General features: G+C 37.4%; 1 protein-coding gene across 1 annotated transcript in view; it reads right to left on the reverse strand.

Moving 5' to 3' along the window:
* kif26aa (kinesin family member 26Aa) overlaps positions 1-15084 on the reverse strand; it is a 67778-nt gene extending 52694 nt beyond the window's left edge. Inside the window, exons 1-2 of the mRNA XM_052585697.1 lie at positions 14756-15084; positions 14242-14493 (exon numbers count right to left, since the gene is read on the reverse strand). Of these exons, the coding sequence (XP_052441657.1) occupies positions 14242-14493; positions 14756-14815 (312 nt within the window). The 5' untranslated portion in view covers positions 14816-15084. The remainder of the gene's footprint in view (positions 1-14241; positions 14494-14755) is intronic.
* Between the last annotated feature and the right edge of the window lie 1808 nt (positions 15085-16892).

Genomic DNA, 16892 nt, shown 5'->3' on the forward strand with positions numbered 1-16892 from the left:
CGACTTAAAATTGATGCAGCTCCACAAACTCACAGTCCATTCTTGAATGTTATAGTGTTAAAAAATTGCTTTACTTCTGTTCTCCAAATGTGCAGCTGTCTTGCAGTAACATTTATAAATTTCAGAAGCATTCCTAATGCTGATTCTCATCAAGGGCCCTTTTATTATTTCTTCAGAGTGCAGTTTTTCTCTTTGACAGTGAAAGCATTTATATATATATAAAAAAAATAGCTTCTTTCCCAGCCAGTCATCAGTCGCTGATTGGTCATACGGCACCAATGATGACAAAGATAATGGCGTTAACGGAACAGACATAATTGACTATGAGATGCAGGGAGAATTTGTAATGATGGCACTTAATAGAGCAATTATGCCCCATTAGGATAACATCTTACCCAATAAGCTCCCATTATCATAAGCAAGCGCAAAAGATGATGACAGCATTTGATTACATGTGGGTGGGCCTATATTACACGTTCAAGTGACCGTCTATAGAAATGCCCTTTTTTATGACTCCCAAAACATTTCCACGAACCTTGTTGTGTAATTTACATTTACAAGACTAATTTAGTAGAGATTTGCAAACAAACAGGTAATGCCAGACAGACAAATTACAGAACGCTACTTGAGTAATTTTGTTGCATTTATAGTCTCCCTAGTGGGCAGAATTTATGCCAAAGATTTTTCTTAATTAGTATTATATTGTCACTCACAAATGCTTTCCTGACAATATTAAGAAAATTACTGCAGTGTTTATAAATTACTTGCATGGCAAGTTAAGTTCCTGAAGAAGGGGTAGGGAATAATATGCCCAAAACTGTTTTTGAGAAAAGTCATAGAAAGTTCACTGTACACTGTTGGACTGTGTATGACAGAATACCAGAGTGGGGATTTACTTCTGTAAAGAACTGAGGGATGAAGCATGAAAAAAAAAACAGCCACTCTCCCACCACAGTGACTTAGCAAAGACTTGTTTATCCTGGGTTTCTCTTGCATTCCAAGTCATCCGTATCAAAGCTGAGTTCCTGTCACTTTAATGAGACAGTTACGTAACTGAAATGACATACACATACATGACTGATGCATTCAAAGCAATGCCGCCTCTGTGTAGGTTATTGCATAATGCGCTGGTGCATATATAGTCAGGTAAAAAAAGAATGGAAGAAAGATTGAATCAAATCTACAAGCTGTGTTTTTAAGAATCAGAAGCCCTTGGTGCCACTTTAATTGTTTCAAACAAATCGAAATGGAGATAGAAAGATTTGTTTCGCCTTGGTTGAACTATGTGGTCAAATAAAGCGACTTTAGAGGGCTTAATTAACATTACACACAATCCTTCCAGCAGTGATTATGGAGCAAGTATGTCATCCTGCATTGAAAAATGTAGCACTCTCATAAGAATCATTAGTGTCCCACTGATGCATATCAGCCAAGCCAATTAGCCAGATGATTAATACAATCATTCAGTGGAATAAGTCATAATAAATGAATGGAATAAATTAATTTTTCAGATGGTGCTTAAATAATTTCATAATTTAAACATAAATATTATCCTTAATTATCCATAAATATTATTCGCATTTGCCTGTTTCTAACTGTTTGTATCTGCTGGTCACAAAAGCAGTTTTCTGTGTAGAAAATATAGGGACAAGCAGATAAAGTAACATGGCAGATAACTGTGCACTTTGAAACCTAACAGGGATGAATGTGGGGAAAGATTTTATCTATGGTAGTTTTAAGTGTGCTTTTGGTTAAAAAGACATCTTTTGATGCAGGTTAAAAAAGAAATGCTGACCTGGCTTCCTTCTAAGCGAAACCCTTCTAACCCAAACAGAGCACAGCGAATATTTGACTGCCAGAATGTCATGCCTGCAATGTAGAATTTATTATTTTCATTTGTCACATGCTCTAGAATGATGATATATCTGTATAGTCACAAAGATAATTGGGAAATGAATTTTGCAAGTCACTCTTTGATGGATATTTTTTCATCTGCATGTTACTAAATCAATCCAGACTTCTACATTTAGTCCTTCTTATCAGTTTTATAGAAAATCTGTTTTTGCCACTGAGGAAAGGTGATATGCATTGTCAAATTTTCCCATGATTAAAATGTTTTCATTCATTTTGAAGAGGCATTATGAACTGCTTTTGTTTCCAGCAATCATGTGTGTAGGAATAGTCCAAATTAGCAACACCATTATTCTCGTTTTCTGTTTTTACATAAATGTTTGCAAAAAGGCCCTCACAGTGTTGGGAAAAAAAATCTGTTCTTCTTCAAAAACGTTATTAAAGCAGACACATAGATGGTCTGATACATAGACAGCGAGCATCAAAATCCATATCTGCTCTGGCTCATGCCAAAAAATGAGGAGGATGGGTAACCAAACAGTTTTCCACAACAGCGGTAAATATGATTCAATGTTCCATGTCAATAGGGCAGTCAAAGTTCCTATTCTAGGTACCTCACCACAGGTTTCATCTTTTATGAACTTGTTTTTGAGCCACGAAGGTCAAAGCTGAACATGCCAAGCCTCCAGTCAACAGAGATCAAATGAACAGTTACACTCCTCCCTGTGTCCGCCTTGTAGTTTCCTGTTTTCACAGGGAATGTACAGTGATGGCAACTCCTTTTTTTCTTTTCTTTTTTTTTTAAACAGTTATATCTAACTATTTTTTTACTTTCTGAAGCACTGCAGCTCTGTCCACTCACATGTTCCCTCTGTTTTTCAGCAGGCCATCAGCTGAGTTTCCGCTCTCACATTATCTGTATGCATTCTGCTGGCGCACATTCAAATATGTCTGTTTTCAAGAACATTGACTTCTTATCACCAAATAAGTAAGTATTAGAAACTATTTTACGCAGCTCTCTGCTACATTGACAATAATGTAGGAGGCCACCAATAAAACATCACACATACATAAGAAACTGTTCAGAAATGTCAATGAGATAATAAACTTCAGGAATTCAGTTATTTTTTTATGCTGAATGTAAATGTCACACTATGCCCAGTCAAATAAAAGTGACAGGCTGCAAGCTGCATTTATACATTAAAAGATATTCTTGCAGGTGCAGTAAAAGATAAGTGGCGAAATACTCAACCACAGGAAAGTGGGATTGACCTCTATATGCACCCTCTCTAAGAATGGCCATTGGAAATATTCACAGGAAGTCCTGACTCAACATTAAAAACACAATTAGACCAGTGTTTGGTTCTCTACCAAGGGCCGGGGCCCACTAGGGGGCCTCGAAGGATGACTTTAAAAAGTTATTTCAATTACTAAAATAGTATAGTACAAAAAATAGCATGGCACAAAATCAAGAAATTTTGTTTATTCCTCCCCCTAGATAACGTTCAAGCCATTCTTGAAACTGCTACTAACTCAAAAAGTGAATTATAATTAATTACATTTTTAAACAAGTCTAGTTTTTGTTAATAAAGGAGCAGGGGTCTTCAGATATTGTGTTGGACAATTGGGGGCGGGGGGTCTTTCAGTCAAAAGATTGACTACCACAGAATTAGAGGAAACCCTTTGTTGATAACAACAGGAGCTCAATATTATGTGAGCTAGCATCCCAAAAAATAGTCCAAATGTTGTTTTATGAGCTCATTATCTCAGTTCATTGTAAAGTTTTACCATTTTTAAATCATTTGTTTAACAACACAATCCCTACAAAACCACAAGCTGTGGTTCTTAACCTTTTTTCCCTCTACGGCCTCCCAATATACACAGGAAGTATTTGAAGGCCTCATTACTTTTTTAGTGTACTGGAATTTTAAGTATTTGCAATATAATTAAAGAATTTGCTGTAGTGTGTCAATAGGAAACCATGCAATGTCTCAAGAAACCTTGATGTCAAAAAAAAACTCAATGTTTCAAGAAACCTACCTGCAAAGCTACATTACTTTAAAAAAAATTAGGCATACAAAAATGCTCTAAAATGAGGATTCTGTCAAAAATTATGTCATAAACAGATTTTCTTTTTTAATGAACTTCTATTAACTAAATTAAATCAACATTTGGTTTAATCCTTTGTGTAATATTTTGTGTTTAAAGCAGCTTTTGTCCTAGGTGCACTTGCACATAGTTTATCATGTAGCATAGCACGTCGGTCTCTTGAAGCATCTTGGAGACGTTGCCGGTTTTTCTGGATTTAGTTATGTTATGTTATGTTATGTTATGTTATGTTATGTTATGTTTTATGTTATGTTATGTTATGTTTTATGTTATGTTATATTATGTTTTATGTTATGTTATGTTATGTTATGTTTTATGTTGTTATGTTATGCTATGCTATGCTATGCTATGCTATGTTATGTTGGCTTACATCCCCCAACAATTGGAGTTCATTATCTTAGAGGTCATTGTAAAGTTCTTTGTATTTCTGATAACACAGTAATGCTTTTTCTTCTTCTTCTTTAAACATAAGAGTGTTGTTGCATTACATAACAAAATATCAATTTAAATGGCAGTTATTTTAAAGAAATGTAACACAATTGGATTAGAGTGTTCAGGGATCCTCAAATCTGACCAACGAGGTCCACTTCCCTGTGGGGTATAGCTCTAACTCTAATCTAACACACCTGAGCATGCTGATCAACGTCGTCAGGATCATTAGAAAACCACAGGTAGGTGGGTTTGATCAAGGTTGGAGCTAAACTCTGCAGCGCATTGGCCCTCCAGGACAAGATTTGAGGAACCCTGGATTAAACTGTGAATTTGGACACTTGGTTGAAACACTTTGCTAAACTAAGACACATGCAAACTTTACATTTCATCAAAATCACTTCAAAATCACTTCAAAACCCGATGCTAGTTAAAATACATTTTCTTTGCAAATGTTTCTTGTTTTTATATTCTGCATCCAACGCATTGCAAATAAATGTATACATTTTATTTGACTAAATGATCAGCACAGAACACACCTCTTGGGTCCCACTTTCAGCCTTTGTGTGTTTTCAAATACTACTAAATGTGTGCACATTATTTCAATACACCAGATTTTCAATGCATGACGTTTTCCTCTAACAGAAAAAGTATGAAGTCTATAAAACTTTTTAATTATTCCAGACAGCTTCCTTTTGATGACATTCAGACTTTGTACTCTAAGCTTAAACTCAGTCACAGGTGTGAGAATACAGCTATCTCCTCAACACAGCTGCAGTGCGTCTCCCAAAATACCAAAACTCACATTCTAATCTTTGAGCCATCTCTAATGACAACTAATCTGAAAATGTGACCGCCAGGCAGGCTATGGCTGAAGGGAGATAAGGAGGTTGAAAGTAAGACAGAGATAAACTGGTTGCATGAAGTGACAACAAGGACAAAAACGACCGATGCAAGGGACTTAATCAAAGACGAGTTAACGCACCCATAGCAGTAATCACAAGTTCAAAGTAGCCGAAATAATACCAGGAAGCTTGTAATGACTTGTCTTGTGTTTGCTTCACTGGACTGCTTGTATCCCTCCTCTGCTACAACACTAGCATCCAGAACTCATGAGGAGAGAGCCGTAACCCTGCAGCTTTATTGCTCTGGTGGCTACTTAAAATGAGTGTGGTGAGAGTTATAAAACCGGTGTGAACTTAAATATTCCAGCTTTGACAAGGCGTATGGGGCCTCTTTGGCAAACTGGTGCATAAAACTGTGGCAGTACAGTACCGAAGCGTTCTCTTGAGCATCCTATAACAGATAAAGTGTCTAAGCTACTACCTGCTTTGTGTTAAGATTTTAGGATATTTGTCATTGAAGAAAAGCCTTTTTTTGTGTGTGACTTGAGCTTTCAATGTGACTTATATGATGCACTTATCTCAGTGCCAGACGATGAAAGTTGATTGAGGTGCAGGTTCAGGGACTAAACTGAATTACGGCTACCAAACCACTGCATTGATCTGTTTCACAGCTCACTTAGCCTGTTATTCAATCTGTTCCAGTGTGCTTCTATCAGCTTACCGATCCCATATACTCGAGCTGATCTGGCCCACCACACTGTCAGACCCCCACTGCCTCAGGTTAATGACAGACTCTGAAGGAAGCAATGGCAGACCTCTATAACTCTTCCTTAAATTGCCTTTCTTAAGTTGGATATGTCACCGGGGTACTACCGAGGAAGTACTACCTCTGCTGGGCCTTTTTCACAATGGTGTCAATGTGAGTGTCCCACTTCAGGTCCCAGGTCAGGTGGTGCCCAGGAGTCTGAATGACTCTACCGCAGCCACAGTGCTGTTCTTAACGGTGAGTGGGGGGGTGCTTAGGGGTTTCTCCAAGTCCATGATCATCTACACCATTTTAAGCATGCTGAGCTGCAGGTTGTTGTGACTGCAACAGACAGCCAGCTCTTTTACCTCCTGTCTGTAAGCAGACTCGACACTGTCCTTGATGAGGCCGATGACTGTAGTCTCGTCTGCAAACTTCAGAAGTTTGACATAGGGGTCCTTTGAAGTGCAGTCATTCGTGTAGAAGGAGAAGAGCAGTGGGGAGAGAACACAACCCTGAGGGGCGCCAGTGCTGATGGTGATAGCCCTGGATGTGTTTGCCCAGCCTCACTAGCTACTGCCTGTCTGTCAGGAAGCTGGTGATCCAGTGACAGATGGAGGTGGGCATGGAGAGCTAGGTCAGTTTGTCTGAAAGAAGGTCAGGCTTGATGGTTTTGAAGGCCAAACTGAAGTCCAAAAATAGTATCCTTGCATAATTCCCAGGTAATCTGTTTGTTGTTTGCACCATGTTGTTTGCTCTGTAGACAAACTGAAAAAAATCCAGCAAAGGTCCAGTGATGTCCTTCAGGTAGGCTAGGACCAATCTTTCCCATGACTTCTTGACCACAAATGTGTGAGCAACAGGTCTGTAATCATTAAGTCCAGTAATTTTGAGCTTTTTGGGGACCTGAATGATGGTGAAACATTTGAAGCAGCAGGGAACTTCACACAGCTCCAGAGATCTGTTGAAAATCTGTGTGAAGTTGGGAGCCAGTTCAGTCAGCACAACTTTTAAACAGGTAGATGAAACACTGTCTGGGCCTGAAGCTTACTTAGATTTCTACTTCCTGAAGACCCGGTTCATATCCTCTACACAAATCTTAAGCTCAGGTTGGATGCTGGGGGAGGAAGGAAGGGGGGTTGCAGGAGGGGTAGATGTATGTCTGAAGTACAGATCAGAATGGTTGTGGGGTGGTAGACTGGCCTTTTCAAATAGACAGTAAAACACATTCTGATCGACAGCCAGCTGTTGATTCTTCACAGACTCTGGGGGTGGTGTCTTGTACAAGGAGATGATCTTAAGTTCATAATGACACTGAATCATCGGCTGATCATTCTCAGGTTTTTAGAGTAATTTTTAGCCACTCTGATCTCCTTTTTTAGTCTGTTCCTGGCCTGGTTATACAAGATTTTATCCCCACTTCTGTAAGCATCCTCTTTGGCGTGACAAAGCTGTTTGAGTTTCCCAGTAAAACTCATAAACCCAGTTTATCATTATTGAGTAATAATAATGTCCAGGTGGGGATGCACATATCTTCACAGAAACTGATATATCTCACTCTGCTTCATATGGTACATTTAAACATTTAAAATTTGTAATTTATTATTTGTGATGTATTTTTCTTTAACATCACAATCCCTAAAGTGGTGTATCTTTAATTATTATTATTATTTTTTTATTTTATTTTTTTTAATCCTATAACGATCTTTGCCATTTGTGTTTTGTTTTATACATTATTTAAACTAATCTGATTATCCTTTCAGCAACCAATAAAAGTGTATTACTGTTATTGTAGCATGTTTAGCACATTTTGTCACATTCAAATCTGTTCTTCTGAATTTCACAATATCCAAATAGGGCTGCACATTAAATATGGGCCTGCTCATGATCACTTTACCTCTTCATGCCAGATGTACTGGGTATGTGATCTTTTTTCCCCCTGGGGGGGGAACTAGAATGACAACTGTTGATGGAATACTATGGAGTTTTCCATGCTGGTGTTTCTCCCATGCACACAGATGTGCAATAGCCTGATTAGCTCCTGGCTCGGTTCCACAGCCCGGACGCTTCATAACCCACTCCTCACACATGTTCCCACTCACACACTCATCAGTCATCATGTGTTAGCTGTGAATGAGCACTCTGGAGTGATTAATGCAAATGCAGCATTGATCTGAGCTCTGTGCTCAGATGCAGGAGTGCAGGCGCTCTTTACCTACAGAACGACTCACCCGGCCTTTGAGACTCCAGAGAGAATCAAAGGTCACTCTCATTAGTTTGGACTCACCGGAGACAAAACTCCACAGTAGCATACAAAAGTGCCATGGTGGCCAGATATGCTAACATTTCATTAATGTGATTTATGGACATACAAAGTTAAAATGTTGAAAAATGAAAAAGGTAAGAATGTATTATAGTATCTGTCAATATTCTATTATATTTTTACACAATTAATGCATTTATGTGATTAATTTTGTTCTGCGTGATTTCTAAAAAGAGATAAAATTATCATAGATGCAAGTAGCATATTTCTGTCTATTTTTAATATATTGTTTAATTTGCATTCCACAGAAATATTAGGTAGCACAACTGTTTTAAACATTGATAAAAAATGAGAAAAGTTCCATGAGCAGCAAATCAGCATATTAGAATGGTTTCACTTGACTCCGAAGGCTAGAGTAATTACATTTTACCTATTTAATAAATACATTAGAAAACAGATATAATAATATATGACAATATTATTTTTCTGCAAATAACTGCAGCATTATTTACTTAAAAAAAATTACTTAAACATATTTTTCATTTTATAACTTAATTTACTTTTTAAAGTTGTTTAGATTAATACATCATCAAATTTTTTAATTTAGTAAAATCTCTATATGCTATAAAAAGTTAAATATTTTGGTTCATTCCATAAGTGGACACACACAGAGACAAGGTGAGGATGGATGAATGACTAAACATTAGGAAATGCAAGAAAGCCTTGTGATTTTCCTTCTATCCTTCAAACAGGTTGCTATGACAACCAGATCCCATCAGTGTGATGGATTGATCTGTGATGGACAAGTTGTGACCCCTCAGGGCATGACATTATCAGCACAGGATGGAAGAGGGAGAGTTCCAGAGAAGAGCACAATGATGATATGTCATCTGGCCACAAACGCTCTGAAGATTACCTATTCACTACAGTAAATCACACTCTTTCCATGTCCAGAGTTTGGAAGAAGAAATAACAGGAAGGAAATGGACCTAAATAATGAACCGCTTCAGTGATGGAGATAAACGAGGCTTTGCCTGCATAGTAGATTACATCAAGTGCACAGATGATTTCTGAAATTGTTGCACACTTTGAGCAAAAGGATACACAGAAGGGAAGAGTGTGATCCTCAGGAACCACCTCAGCCTTAGTCTTTTGCCCTCCACAATGTATCTCAGTTGGAAAACTAAAAAGAGTGCTTGCAGTGCCAAAAGGTCACCTGCTAGCAAGCTAAGGACAAGACTACTGGAAGAATAATCTCATAGAGGGAGGGAGAGACCCATGCTTTAGGTATAGACCTGTAAAAAAGGAAGCCATAATCCCCTTGGGAAAGTACCCCACTTGCTTTTCCCTATAAACTGCGGTCATGCCTGGCAGACTGACTGCTGAGACAGCAGGGACATGTACAGGTTTAAATTTTCATCACATGGACCAGCACATCATTCCATCCCAGTTTATTTCTTTGAGATTGCTTCACCCCCTCCAGTGAGACCACAGCCGGCCTCTTCTGAGACTTTCCCATGAATTTACGGTCAGGTGATTCTCCCTAGAATGGTCTTGGCTGATAGTAGTAATCATCCTTTTTTACCTAGAATGCACTGCTTGGTAAGTAGTCCTCTCAATACCTTCAGTAAATATTTTCAGAGCTAGACGTTCCCCAGTTTAAACTAGCACTGAACACAGCGGGGCAGTCAGATGCTTATTGTGCATTCTTAAGCTCACAGATTCAGGGGTTCAGGGGTGATTTTAACAGCAAAACATGCTGGGAGCCTTTAGGTTCTTTACTCTGGCATTTTAGGGGATTTTCAAAGGGCTGGCACTCAGAAATGTCTCAACATGCCTCAGGACTGGTTAAAGAAAACCACTGAAGTAGATGATAACTGTAAATTGAGAAAACAAAAGCACAACGTTACATGTAAAACAGGACTATAATTTAGAATAGCAGGATTATAAGAATACCTTTGCAGAATGCTAGACAAAAAGGTTCAAGGGTCAAAACAAGTTTTGCAGTTTTTCAGAGTTACATGTCTGTAGCGATAAAAACACATACTGTATACTCAAAAGTGAAATATTGTGCCAAAGTGAAAACCACACAGCTGACTAAATAATGCTATTATTAGTCTGACCAATAAACATTTAATATCACATGCCTTTGCAGAGATCATAATGTGCCTTTAAGCCATGTAACGTCAAATACTATATTGTGATGTCCTGGAGTAATTCAGACTCTTAATTTACCTTTGCCACAGGTTGCATGATATTTCACTGAACATTAAAAATTGAAATAACATTTACAATGGCCTTCAGAGCCTTTTGACAATGCTTACTATATTTCTACCCAAATATCAAGTCTCTAAAGCTTAATCTTCCCCAGTACCATATAGGAAAAAAATATATATATATACACAAAAATAGCCACAAATAGCTCACAGATATATATATATATATATATATACACATACATACAGTATATGAGTACTCTTTAAAGTTCATCTTCCTTCTGCAGATCTGCTACACAAGTTTTTGTTTTTAATTCATGGGGTGACCCACTGTTATGTGTTCATAACAATCTGAAATTGAGATAAATCTCTCCATTCTACAATCCAATCTGTTTTTCATTGATGAGTCAGAATGGATTTAGACTGCCATTACACTTTTTAATTTAAACTCTTTCTGTGAGATCCGACTCCATGAGGCAAACTTATGGAGTCTGGTATTGACAGAATCATTGTGTGCTAAAAGTGGCTTGGGATTCTTTCATCTTGCTTTTGTTGAACGCTCAGCCTTTTGCAGGGGTATCTTACGGCTTAATCTGACTGTCTGGACCCAGACTTGATTGTCTGAGCTGACAAATAATTTAACTCTGTCTCAGTCGGCTGAGAAAAAAATGTCCTTGCACATTTTACAGTTTAACCACATCTTATCTCCAGGCTTGTAATTAGAGTTTAAGAAAGTAACTATTTATTCTGTCCATGCATTAAAGGCTAGCTTTGATAGCCTTCCAAACACATTTTATGAAGAAAACAAGACTGGTTTGTAGTTTGACTATCTTTGTTTTTTGAGTGGATCCTTCATAAAACTGAATCAAACCATTTTTGTTATATTTTGTTACATTGAAATCAATAGTTGGAATGCAAAATATACCTTTCACAGTTCTAGTCACTTGTCTCAAATTCATCTTTAATTATCAAGCTGCACATTTCTAATGTGCAAAATGATTGACCAAAGCAATAAATATTCTCAAAAACAGTTGATGGCAGACTTCCAGAGTGGGGAAAAAATATGATGTATTATGTACTATGTTAGTAATGGTTACTGTTGGCCGTTTAGTTACCAACATACTTCTAAATATCTTATTTTGTGCTCATCAGAAGAAAGAAAGTCATAGGTTTGGAACAACTTGACTAAACAACGTGACTAAATGATTTTGACAACATTTTAATATTTGGGTGAACTATCCCTTTAATAAACACCTCTACAATGGACTCAGACTGGATGATCTAAATTATTGGGATGGAATTATTAGGGAGGGACTGGAAACCACATTTTTGTTAGCCAGCAGACCTGGACTTTCCCAAAACAAATGAGAGAAATGTTCAACTATCCCCAAAATAAACCTTGAAATATGTTGTTATCAAAAGGTGTGTGACTGAACTAGACAATGGAGCTTTACAACCCAGCACTGCTGCATTATGGTACTGCCTTTAAGTGTTAGCTAAACATGGTCTTTATTATTAATGAACTTTTTTATTAAATGAATCCTACCCATCACAAAGTAGCAAAAGAGAATGATTACAAAAAGTCTAAAAATAATGGTTTATTGTTGGCAAAATGATTATTTATTAAAAAATAAAAATAAACAATAAAAATAAAAATGTAAAAGATTGTTCACTAAAAGATTCTTTGGGGAACCCAAAATAGTTCTTCTATATAGCATCACTGCAAAAACCTTTGGGGCCTTTATTTTTAAGAATGTATAAGTATCTGAATATGTGCTGTCCTGTTATAAACTCTTTATTATTGTGGCTGGGTCAGTTTGAAAGACAAAACTTCAAAACAGGAGGTTACGGTCTGGTCCAACTCTTTATAATCTCAGTCAACGTGTAGGAATGCACAGCCTCTGGTCATTTAAGGAAATTCATTACCAAGCCAACAGGATCACACTTTCATTGAGTGGTAAAAGTTAGGTGGCTTTGACTTCCTTTTCAGATGGTATCACTTCAACACTTCCTTTTACATGCATTGTTGCTCAGAACAATAAGTACCAAGTGCTGCTGTATACAAGCATGGACACAAGACAATATTAACACTCACAAACAATGAAGTCACTCCATAATAAATACAAACTATAACAAAAGAAACAAGTGGACCAGCTCTAAATAACTGTAGTGTAAGTCAATAACAATGTTTAATGAGGTTAAACTGTTAAATTAGGATGAAAAGACTATATTTATACATGTATAAGTATATAAGCTTTTGTATATAAAGGCACTGGAGATTTTCATTAAAAGTTATGCTTTTGCCATAAACATACTATAAACTTAAATGCAGTTTAGTTTGAGCTGATTCTTCAGTGAAAGACTAAGGTGGGCTGCAACCTTCTCTTTATACACTGCCAGGACAGTTAATATAATCAGAACTCTCATCACCAATGATAGGCATGACTGCTTACATTCATCTCAGCAGATCTTCTCTTGAATATAGCCACTCAAAGTGTGTCATCGCTCACGATTAATGGGACCATAAAATCCTGCTGAGTTGGATGGTTCTGCTGGTCATTGAAATGTGTTTTACCTGCAATACATCTCACTGTCGTCTAAAATAATCATTGTGGACAGGGTAGACCTTGGTGGAAGTGTCAAAAAGAAGTAGCACACCTCATATTTTTGACCATTGTCGGGGGATATGTTAGATGCATGGTGGGCTGAAGAGGCAGACAAGTCAAAATGCTGCCATTTCAACTTCATAGAGAAGGCATTATCCTTAACTACAGCGATGTGTCAAAAAGTGTTCATGTCAAATGGTGTTTTGAACTCACACCGCATCAAATTCATATGCGTACTGTAAATTTTAGATGTTTTTGGACTTCTTGAGGTTGGTAAGAAGTCTTTTATGTTCACCAAGGCTACAGTTACTTTATCAAAAATAGAGTAAAAACAATAGTGAAAAAATATTATTATTTAAAGTAACTGTCTTAATATATCTTTAAAAAGTCGTTTATTGCTGTGATAGCATCTTTAGCATCCATTACTGCAACCTTCAGTGTCACCCTTCAGAATTCATTCTAATATGCTGATCTGCTGCTCGGTAAACATTTATTATTATCATCACACTTTAATATTACTTTATTATTTTTGTGGAAACTATCATATATTTTTTACAATTCTTAGATGAAAGGATAGTCCAAACATCCTTTGTTATGTAATTGTTTTAATGTCACTTTTGATCAAATTAATGAATACTTGCTGAATAAAACTACTAACTACTAACCCCAAACTATTTATATAAACTAATACATATATCATAAATTTACTTCCTGTCATTTTGTTTCACACCTATTTGATTTTCTTTATTCTGTGAAATGTTAGGCACAATGACAGTCTTTGTCACCCAACACTTTCAATATTAACATTTATATATTTTTTTCTATATATAATAAAATTGAGTAGAGACTGAGACTGCCAATATGTCAAGCATTATCTTTTGTGTTCCGTGAAGAAGAAAAAAAGGTGAGACAGGCGTGGAACAACATGAGAGTGAGAAAAAAAAAAGATCTAATTTAAATTTTTGAGTGAACTGCGCCTTTTAAGGTTTTTGAACTCTCCTAAATTCTTTATTAGGTTATTATGTAATGGTTATTGTTAGAAATTAACTTTTACTGCTTTTAATTAGAGTTTAGTCTTCAAAGATGAACATTATTATTTCTAAACCACAGTCACTGTCTTCATGGTGTAACGGGCCCTGAGATGAATTGTTTTAATGGTTTAGTTGAATGCACAAACCTTCAGAGTTCCTGGCTCGGCCAGCTCGCGCGCCTGCCTGTTCAGTTGCTTCGCAATGATTTGACATCGCTGACATAGGCTTTCCCTGCCGTGCTTGTTCTCAGAATAACTTAACTCTGTTACGGACACTGAACCGGCACCCTCCGGGTTTGGCCGGCTGCCGCATTGCACTTCCTCTGCAGAATGAATCCTTTTCCTAGGATTGAGTGCTGGACTCTGCACTGATTCACTGCTTGCTGATACTTCAACAACCTTAAATGAGAGAAGGGCAGAAGTTAATTCAAAATGAAAGATGAATGAAAAGTGGCTGCTGATAAATGTAGACTGTTGATGACACAAAATTTTACTTTAGCTATCAGTCTAGCTACAGTATTCTCCCATCCTGACCAGCTGAAAGACTTTGAAAACCAGCTAGACCAATTGACCAGCTAGTTCAATTTGTCAAATGCTAAGTATTTAAGTTAATAAAAGCATTAAATATATATTTTACAACTTTAATCATACAGTATCTCACCGTGAACCTCCTGGAATCTGGGCTGCGTCCTGCACCTTGAACCCAATAATGAGAGCGCATGTTTCTGTTTTAAATGTCCCCGCGTGTCAGACAGTCTGATCTGATGTGCTCCGACTCACAGCGAGATTGGCAAATTATCCATTTGATTTCATAGATGGTAACTTATTGCATGCGTCTAAAGTTTAGTTTTTCCAGTCTTGCGAGTTGTTGCGCTTCTCAATCCCATGTTGACGATAAATGAATTTAAATCAGCTCTCAAAGTTAGACTGATATTGGATCGCTGAGGGGCGGAGCAGAGTCACTGCTCACACAGCGCGCTCCAGACTCTGATTCACATTGAAGGCGCATCGTCCTCTTGTGAACGGGAGAAATGTAACCTGTTTTCATTGACAGGGCGGTGATGTAGGCGGAATGGACGCATACAGACACATCGAGGCGCACTTTTTGGGTGAAATATTTGGAAAAACTCAAATCCTGTTCCTAATTTTTCTGTTAGAAACGTATAAAACTCACACCGGCGGACAGTTAATTGTGACCAGTTCATATTTGCTGCTTTGGATTGTGGTGGAAACTGAGCACCCAGGGGAGAGCAGTAAAGCCAAGACGTATTCTATCATTACACTTAATATTTTATTCGCGTTACTGGCACTTTATAGGCCAATAGTTTATATTTTATTATTTTTAATTTTTTTTGTCACTAATTATTTTTGCATGTTACAGGAACACAATGTGCGAGACAAAGAAAGTGAGTAGGCTATTTTCAGTTTTGTAGTCAGCCATTTACTATTCCTATAGCACCACCACATGACCACAATATGCAATTGCATTTGCATAAGACCCATTATGAAGTTTATTCATTGGTGGAGCTTGTATAAAAAATGTCCCTCTTCAAAACGGTGTGAATTGATATGTTAGAAATATTTGGGTGCATTGTGATTTTTCTTTTGTTGTGGTTATACGCACTTTAGCTACTGTTAGACGCGCGCGCAGGTCTCTTTGAGATCTAAAACATGATATGAAACACTTTGTGCAAATACTTTTTGGGATTTGCTGTGGTTACAGTAGACACACAGTTCTGGGTCCTTTCGAAGGAGCTGTTCGTGGTGCTGAAATGTTCTTGTTTTTTTATATTTGACAGAAAAGCGTCTAGGCTTAAACGTACTATATTTAAAAGCTATATGAAGTTAACAAAGCATGCGAACGAACACGGAGCTATTACCTTCGGTTTTCTCTTCAGATAATAACTGGTCAGTCCAAATATTATATCGGCATCTATAATGAGACTGTCAAGTTCCACAGGTGCTTCCCTCTGCTGTATGTTCCTTGAATCTTGTGGAGCATCAAGTAAAGCCATGGGAAACCTCTTGTTTGAGATTTGTTGTCATCTGGGTGTTACAACCAGTTTCTAATTACCAAAAGACGCCGCTTAATTAAATCATGTTAAAAGACAATGTTGTCCTTCAGGAGCTTCGGCGTATGTTTTTATCCTTCTCTATCATTTGCGCGAACCAGTTCTATATTTCAGCACACCTGCTAGTCAAACCATGTGGATCGATTCAAAGCGTCGCTGATGTCTCCGCCTCTCTCTCTCTCTCTCTCTCTCTCTCTCTCTCTTTCTCCTTTCTTCCTCAAAAGACTTGTATGAGTACTGTCATGTCTCACAACACAAAGGCCTAAAATAACTTCACCTGTTAAAATTATTTGATTAAATTAGCACTGCAGTGCAACAGGGCATAGCGATGATCTCATATATCATATCTAGCTTAAGTGTGAAACTTTTTTTTTTTTTTTTTTTTTGCATTGGCATGTGTGTAATTATTTACTATTTGGGTAAATAATTTCTGATCTTTGCAGGCCTTTTTCTCATTAATGCCTTCCTTCATATAGCCTAAAAGTCACACGAGTCTAATGGGGGGTAAAATGTACATTGTATGGGGTTGTTGGGGTCCGATCTTTTTAATCCATGCTGGAATGATTTGTATTATGTCTAGTGGTCCCTGGAGTCTCACAGACATGCCCTGCATCCTAAACACAGCGTCCCAGGGGAATTCCTCAGCTGTTTTCATGCCGGTGTAATCTGGCCATGTTCCAGTTAACAGAAACATCATATCCCCCTCTGATGAATATCTGCTCGAAA

The sequence above is a fragment of the Carassius gibelio genome, chromosome B20 (assembly GCF_023724105.1).
Source record: "Carassius gibelio isolate Cgi1373 ecotype wild population from Czech Republic chromosome B20, carGib1.2-hapl.c, whole genome shotgun sequence".
NCBI classification, from domain to species: Eukaryota; Metazoa; Chordata; class Actinopteri; order Cypriniformes; family Cyprinidae; genus Carassius; species Carassius gibelio.